This window comes from Onychomys torridus, chromosome 6, assembly GCF_903995425.1.
Source record: "Onychomys torridus chromosome 6, mOncTor1.1, whole genome shotgun sequence".
In the NCBI taxonomy this organism is placed as follows: domain Eukaryota; kingdom Metazoa; phylum Chordata; class Mammalia; order Rodentia; family Cricetidae; genus Onychomys; species Onychomys torridus.
In genome coordinates this window covers 64,003,600-64,011,499 of record NC_050448.1, presented here as the reverse complement: position 1 = coordinate 64,011,499, position 7,900 = coordinate 64,003,600, and the positions used below count along the sequence as shown (strand labels likewise).

The window sequence follows — 7,900 nt, the reverse complement described above, 5'->3', positions numbered from 1 at the left end:
TGAAGGGATAGGTTGCAGGGTCTGGGAAAGGTGAAGCGCAGTCCAGCGGTGTTCTCTGGAGAACTCTGCTCAGTCTGCCTCCAGAGTCCAGGATCCAGAAGCTAAGGGAGCCAGCCAGGATCTCGTGTCTCTTATATAAGGCGTGACAGCTAACGAAACCTCAATGGGGGTAATACTTCCAGGTCAAAGCTGGAACAGCTTCCCACTACATCAACCTTTTTCTGTAGTGTAATAGAACGACAGCTGAGAAAAGTTGGTTGTGTAGTGGGACTAACTGCACTCTAACACCCAACCACGAGGGGGATGACTTTGTAAAAAGAGTAATTAGTTTGCCAATCCGGTGCTTCCGGATTTGGCCGGCACTGCGCCAAAAGTCCCAGACAGAGCCTTTGTACTCAGGGTGAAGAGTAAGATGCTGAAGTCGGGGCCTAGGGCTGTGCAGACCCCTCGCGCCATGCGGTTCCTACCGTGCCTGTTGCTTTGGGTGTTCGCGCGGGTCTGGGGACAATCTGAAGGTGAGAAGACGCGCACACAGAAGGGACTGGAGAAGGAGGAAGAGAGTGCCTGAGGAGCTGCAGCGCTGGGAGGTTGTGGGCGTGTGGAGGTGGGACTCTGGCGGCCTTGGAGCCCACAAATGGGCTGAACGCTGTGCGGTTCAGGCTCTGAGCCCAACGCAGTTCCGAACCCTACCCTGCGCCTCTCTTTCCCAAGCCCGGCAAAGGCTGCTCTTTTTCCTAATAGTCCCGTCTGCCGACTTGGTCACTTACTCGCTACGCTCATTCGGTTTTCACTGTTTCCAGGCCAGCAAGAGAATTTCCCCTTCCGATGCCTGCAGATCTCTTCCTTCGCCAACAGTAGCTGCTCACGCACAGATGGCTTGGCCTGGCTGGGGGATCTGCAAACGCACCGTTGGAATAATGCCTCAGACACCATCAGCTTCGTGAAGCCGTGGTCCCAGGGCAAATTCAGTCACCAACAGTGGGAGAAGTTGCAGCGTTTATTTCAAGTGTATCGAAGCAGCTTTACCAGGGACATACAGGAATTAGTCAAAATGGTGCCTAGCGTACACTGTGAGTGGAGGGATGGAACCCTGAACAGGTACCCCACGGGTGAGAGAGACTCCCCAACCCCAACTGGGTAACTGTGGGGTCATCGGATGAGGGAGTCTCTGCTTTCTCTGCCCTTACGATTTTCACTTCTGTCTAGAGAGATCCTTGTCTCTTCTGAAAATTAGTCAGGACACCCGAGATCATTTCCCTCCACTGAGACCTAACTATTATCTTCATGCCAATTTCTTCTTCTTAACCATCCTTTGATCTCTACCCATTCCTCTTTACAGATCCCATTGAGATCCAGCTGTCTGCTGGGTGTGAAGTGTACTCTGGGAATGCTTCGGAGAACTTTTTCCATGTAGCATTTCAAGGAGAATATATCCTGAGTTTTCAGGGAACTTCCTTTCAGAGGGTCCCAGAGGCCCCACCTTGGATGGAGATGGTCACTAGAGTGCTCAACGGTGATCTAGGGACCAGGGAAACGATTCAGCAGCTTCTGAATGACACCTGCCCCCGGCTTGTCCGTGATCTCCTAGAGGCAGGGAAGCCAGATCTAGAGAAGCAAGGTCAGCCTGCTCTCCTCACCCCATGTAGATCGTTTCTGTGTTTTCCCATCACTGTAAGCTTTAGAGAAAGGGCAAGGCCTAGGAGGAGGTGAATAAGGCCTGTGGGGTTTGTTCTTTTAAAGACAGTCACTCTTGGATTCTAGGAATTGAGTTAAACACTGAGTATCAGAACTGAGCCAGGTGGTATTTGAGACATGCTGTCTCAGCTGAACTCAGGGTGTTCCAGAGTACAGAGAAGGGCTGTTCACAGGACACTTGGATCCTGGAAAGGGTAGAAGAGCCAAGGATGGTTTCCCTAGTCACAGTGACCCAAATGAATTTAAGCATGAACTTGATATGAGGCCCGGAGTCTCTAATATACCTGTTCTTGCTTCAAGATTTTTTTTTCTCCTCTTGCTGGATGCAGAGAAGCCCAGGGCCTGGTTGTCCAGTGGCCTCAGTACTACACATGGCCATCGGCAGCTGCTGTGTCATGTCTCTGGATTCCACCCAAAGCCTGTGTGGGTCATGTGGATGAAGGGTGAGCAGGAGCAAAAGAGTACTCAGAGAGGTGACATCCTGCCCAATGCTGATGGGACGTGGTATCTCCGAGCAACCCTGGATGTGGAGGCTGGAGAGGTGGCTGGCCTGGCCTGCTGGGTGAAACACAGCAGTCTAGAAGGGCAGGTCATGATCCTCCACTGGGGTAAGAAAAAACAAAAAAACAAAAAAACGTATCCTGTGCTGAGAGTGAGTAAAGGTACCCTTCAAGCATGGAACGAGAGTTGAACAAACCTAGTTTCAGAGATGAAACCCCTAATGATTATAGAAGAGATAGAAGAAGGGAATTCTAGGTACAGAAAGAAATCCCAAAAAATTGGAGGTAAGATGTTCTATATATAAGAAGAAAGGAGATCCAGAAACTCGGGAGATCCAGAGGCAGATGGCGAAGCAGTACAGGAGGACCCATTCCCCCGAGTAGAGGGCCCAAGGCCCAAAGCAGAGCCAGAGTGTTTTGAGAGCCCCCTGTGTAAGCACGGACCATTCTGCTGCTGGTGTGTCCTTTCATTTCATCACTGAGCTTTGAAGTAAGTCCTGCTCTTCAGACTATGGATGAAGACGTCGATGCTAGGATAGGGTAACCACCCAGAGTCACACAGGAAGTCCCATCTGTCCGGATCGCATGCAGCCATCCTGTCAGAAGAGGGCCAGTCTAAACTCATGAGGAATAAAAGGACAGAGTTTAAATGAAGGAAGGAATAATGCGCTTAGAGTAGGGAACTCGAAATGGGATGGGTTCTTTGTTTAGAGATACCTCGTATTCTTCCAAAGCAGATGGCGGGCATTCGGCCGTGGGTATTACCATCGCGGTCGTGGCAGTGGTAGTAGTGATACTTCTGCCCAGTCTTGGGTTCTGCTACATCAGGAAGCGTCAGCGCCGGTAAGTCTCCCCTTTCCGCGTGCGTGCGCCTTTCTTCCACCTCCCTCCTTTGTTCCCTCGGTTCCTTTCCTAATGGCCTCTCTTTTGTCACAGAGCCTATCGAGACATCTGAAGCTCTTCCTGACCCCTGTCTCTCCTGACACTCAGACCTTCCAGCTTCAAAGACATTGGTCCTCCTCCGCTCAGGAACTGAAGGTGAAAAGGGGGAAAACCTTGAAGAAGCAAGGAGCAACCAGCACACCCTTTCAACATGTATTTCAAAGAAATTAATTTATTTTTCATTGTCTTGCAAGTTTATAAGCCCAGGTGGTTGGGAACAAACATGATTGCAAATGTACCTACCCGCCGAGAGCAAGCTGTGGGCAGTGCTTTATGGGATTTGCACTGAACAGGAAAGCTCGCATCCTGCCCAAATGGACAGACACTTCAGGGTTTGTTGGCAAATGTCCAGCGCCGACGTGGCTGAACTCGGCAGTTTTCAAGAAAACTAGAAATATGGATGGGGGGGGGGAGGGGTGACATACAGATTTTAAAAAGTAAACTCCAATATTTGCAAATATTGGCACTGTTTGATATCTTAGATCCACGCCTGCTGAATGTGGATCTAATGACAGCCCAAGGGCTCCCACTCTGTGGCCCGTTTTAAAAAAGATGTTTGTCCTAAATCCACAGTGACAATTTTAGGACATAGTCTCTCTTGTAAATATGCATTTGTGACTGAAGGGTGTATTCTCTTTCAAATAAAATTAGGAGGTCTCTTGAGGCTCTACATGGAGTAACTGTATTTAAAAAGAAGTCACAGTATACCTATTTTGTTAAAAAAACAAACAAACAAACAAACCACTCCCCTTAAGATATTTCCCTAAAACATTGCTATAATTTGCATCCAGAATGTACCCCAAGGCCCCATGTATTGATGGTTTGGTTCTCAGCCCATGGCACTATCAGGAAATAGTAGTTACATTAGCAGGTCAGGCCCAGGAGAAGGAAGTGGGTATAATGGGTTCGTACTGTCATAGTGGGACACAACGTCCCTTTTGCAGTAACATAATTCATTGACTTAGAAGGGAACTCAAGGACTTTTTTTTTGGTAGTCTGAGAAAGAAGACAGTAGAGCAGGTAAGCTGGATATCTGGGCAGCTGCCAGGAAGTGGGAAATGGAAAGAGAGGTTATGTCTTCAAGAGCATCAGGAAAAGCAACCACCTTGAAAGCCAGAGTAGACACACCAGTTCTCTGATCAGGGCATTCGTGCCTTGTACTTTTTACTGAAGGAGCATAAAATCACTGACCTCTCTGGGCGACAAGAGTCTTGAAAACAAGAGCAAATTGTTACTCTTTTCAACTGTCAGGGAAGAAATATTTAATGTTATTTGGTTTATCTTGTATTATACTAAGGGCATATCGGGGTGTTCTAGAACTCAGGCTGTGTATGAGACAGGAAGAAGGGAAAAGAAGCTTCAATAATTGTTGTCTATTTCCCATCTAGTTTCATTTTCTTTGAAGCAACTTAAAACCCCCAACATGGGTGTTTCTATAATCTGGAAATAAGTTATAAGTGGCTTGTGTAGATCTATCACTTCCTGAAAGGCATTACATTTAGTTTAGCTATGGAAGCCCAGCACTTGGAAATAAACTAGAATAACTTGGCAATGTGTCATTATTCTGTTTTAAATCTTATTTTAAAAATCTGTGACATCCTGTTTACCACAGGACTTCTAATCACTGACAATGCCATCTGTTTTAGAGGCAATTGAAATGCCCAAGTTTCTGGTCTCAAACCTGAGACCTGGGGAGTAGATGGATAAGAGAGGGAACTTTCATGATGTCTTCCAGGGTGTTTATAGGGAGACGATGGGGCCCTTGCTCTCTGCTCCCTCTCTGCTTCCTGGTTGCCATGATGTTAGTAGCTTTGCCCATTGCATGCCCCTCGCCCTTATGCCTCTCACCAGCAAACATGATGGGGCCAAAGTTACCCCCAAGCCCTGTGAAACTATGAATCAAACTTCCCATCTCTAAGCTACTTTTTCCAGAGACTTTTGTCACAGTGATGAAATATGACTGACATGATTTGTAACATTTTTAGTTTGGAAGATGATAGTCTTAAAGGTGTTATCTACCCAAAAGACAAACAAACCATTGTATCTCCTTATAGATTCTAAAACAGTGCAGTGTACAGAAAGAGCAGCATGTGCCTTAAACATGTATCAATAAAAAACATTAAGTAGGTGGGTTACTTACTACGAAGCAGGGAAGTCTGCTTTTCAGACCTCAGATGGTGTAGGATGTCATTTTTTAGCTTAGGTTTGTGGAAACTAGGGATATATGTTTATATTCCCAAACAGTTTACCCAATAGTCTAAATGATGTTAGTTCACACACAGAGGTAGGTAATAACTTGTTACTAATGGATCTAAAGAGAACTTGGCTCCCAACTTGTGGCAGTCCATCTCTCCACAATCACAGAAGTCAACCAGCCTTATAGAATTTTTAATATAGGTATAGTTTTTTTTTTTTTTTTTTTTTCTGTGAACTTCAGCATTTGAATCCAGTTTATGAATAATGTGTCCATTGTTGAGAGCTTTCCTAGCACAAGGAACTCCTTTAAAGTCATCCCAGGGTTTAGGTGTTTTTCACTGTGTCACCCTGAAGAGGTGCAGCAGGAGGAAAGTGCCTTTTTACAGTTTGTTTCTGCAAGGTGGAGCAGAGGTGCTGCCGGAGGCCGCCCTCCAGAGTCCCGCTTCACATGACTCCAACGGTCTGCATACTTTAGTTTTCCTGAGGACTCTTGACATTTTCTTTGTTACTCTCTCCAGCTCCCTGTTGTCTTGAATGGTAAAGTCCAACATGGTATAATACCTAAGACCATCTCGGCAACTGGCATTTCATGGCCCTCTTAAGGTGAAAGCCAGCACCGGGAGCATTAGATCTTGGCACTGCTGTGCATACCCTGAGTATACCTGTATACACTGTCTGCAGGTCTCTCCTGAAGTCCCCCTGATGCCTCTGCCTGAGGCCTGCAGGGTTAGTTTCAGGTCTTCTGTTGGCTGCATCCAGCTCTGACTATGACAAATTGGTAAACTTCTCTACAACTCCAGGAACCTACCAGTAGTAGCTTTTCCAATGAAGCCTTCAGCATAGGCTTCAGTTCATCCTTCCGAGTTGTTCTTCATTGAATTTTCTCCTTTAGCAATGGGGATTCATGTGGAGTTTCCTATTACCAATATGCATTTACTTATTATTGTTTAACTCTTGGGATTAATTTTCTACTGGGCTCTATCAATACAGACACCTACTTGGCTGCCTACGTGAATCTATGAATCTCCAAAGCTCAGCAGCAATGGGGTCGGGATTCAAAAGAAATGGGGAGAGGGGGAATGCAATCATAATACATTATATTATGTATATGTATACATTGTATGCAAGTTCAAAACAGTCAGAAGGTTGAAACAGAATTAAAGTATGAGCTGGTTTGGTTTCTCTTAAATGAAATTGTAAAGGTGTTTTTGAGGTGCATTATTAAGACTTAGGAATGAGAGAGGAATGTTACAGAAAAACTCAAGCTTACAAGCATTGTGGCCCCAAGTAAGTACAAGTTTGCTTTGCATACTGTTACTTGAGATGTTACTTGAGATACTGTTATAGAAATGATAAGATAAAAGGTAGATTTTTTTTGATCCACTAAAAGAAAAGAGAGACTATGGATATAAGATAAAAAGGGAGATTATTGAATCTACTTTTAAAAAGGAACTACTTGTTTTGAATAGGATAAGTAATGAAAAATTTTTAGCTAAATTTGTCATATGTTAATGGACTGGACATTGTTAATATATAATGGAGTTTTTTGTCTGAATCTGTCTAATGATAATGGACTAGACATTGTTTATGTAATTCTTGACTGTAAGCTTCTTTTATTATTTTAGACAAAAAAAAAGGGGAAATGTGGTGATATATTGTGTCCCCCAATATATTGTGCATCCTAATAAACTTATCTGGGGTCAGAGGACAGAACAGCCACTAGATACAGAGGCTAGAAAATGGTGGCACACACGCCTTTAATCTTAGCATTCCAGAGACAGAGATCTGTCTGGATCTCTGTGAGTTCAAAGCCACACTGGAAACAACCAGGTGTGGTAACAAGAACCTTTAATCCCAGGAAGTGATGGCAGGAAGCAGAAGGTATTTAAGGTGTGAGGACAGGGAATTAGAGCTGGTTAAGCTTTTAGGCTTTTAGCACAGTTCAGCTGAGATCCATTTGGATGAGGACTCAGAGGCTTTCAGTCTGAGGAAACAGGATCAGCTGAGGAATTGGCGAGGTAAGGTAGCTGTGGTTTGTTCTGCTTCTCTGATCTTCCAGAATTCACCCCAATACCTGGCTCCGGGTTTGATTTTATTAATAAGACCTGTTAAGATTCGTGCTACTGCCAGGCACTCGGGAGGCAGAGCCAGGCAGATCTCTGTGAGTTCGAGGCCAGCCTGGTCTACAGAGTGAGTTCCAGGACAGGCACCAAAGATACACAGAGAAACCCTGTCTCAAAAAAAACCAAACAAAAGACAAGATTCGTGCTACAGAGATGTCTTTAGAGAAGAAATAGGCACAATCTCTGTCAGCGATTTTGGCTTTATCAGTTACTCTGTTTCTTGACTGTCAACTAGCAAGAAGTGCAAACTAGATCCCAAGGTAAAGGACTGCTTCCTCTTCCCATGTTCCCTAAGGTTTCCTTCTATTCTGCCTTGGGAAAACATGTGGACCGAGTAAAAGGTTCAGGCCACAGAAGGGGTTAAAAGCCGAGGCTGACGCACTGTGGAGAGAAGTAGGAAAAGCTAAGCTAGCAGAGAGTTGGTCTGACCCATTTCGTTTCTCA

The 7,900-nt window shown here is 45.1% G+C and overlaps 1 protein-coding gene across 3 annotated transcripts; it reads left to right on the top strand.

Moving 5' to 3' along the window:
- The first annotated feature begins 201 nt into the window (after positions 1-201).
- On the top strand, positions 202-6,724 carry Cd1d (CD1d molecule). 3 transcript variants are annotated; one of them, XM_036191472.1, is made up of 6 exons: positions 202-515; positions 801-1,070; positions 1,340-1,618; positions 2,025-2,138; positions 2,933-3,038; positions 3,132-6,724. In XM_036191472.1, exons 1-6 carry the CDS (start codon positions 413-415, stop codon positions 3,148-3,150), a joined length of 891 nt encoding a protein of 296 aa, XP_036047365.1. In that variant the 5' UTR covers positions 202-412; the 3' UTR covers positions 3,151-6,724. The 3 variants fall into 3 exon arrangements, with proteins under 3 accessions (XP_036047365.1, XP_036047364.1, XP_036047363.1); XM_036191471.1 differs by having other exon boundaries at positions 2,025-2,303; XM_036191470.1 differs by having other exon boundaries at positions 2,025-2,303; positions 2,930-3,038.
- The last annotated feature ends 1,176 nt before the right edge of the window (positions 6,725-7,900 follow it).

What these genes read in the sequence shown, in the direction of transcription:
- Cd1d (XM_036191470.1), top strand. Translation starts at nt 413, where the DNA reads ATGCTGAAGTCGGGGCCTAGGGCTGTGCAGACCCCTCGCGCCATGCGG. An exon ending in AATGGTGCCTAGCGTACACT is followed by an intron (nt 1,071 to 1,339) that starts GTGAGTGGAGGG and finishes TCCTCTTTACAG; the next exon opens with ATCCCATTGAGATCCAGCTG. An exon ending in GGTCATGATCCTCCACTGGG is followed by an intron (nt 2,304 to 2,929) that starts GTAAGAAAAAAC and finishes ATTCTTCCAAAG; the next exon opens with CAGATGGCGGGCATTCGGCC.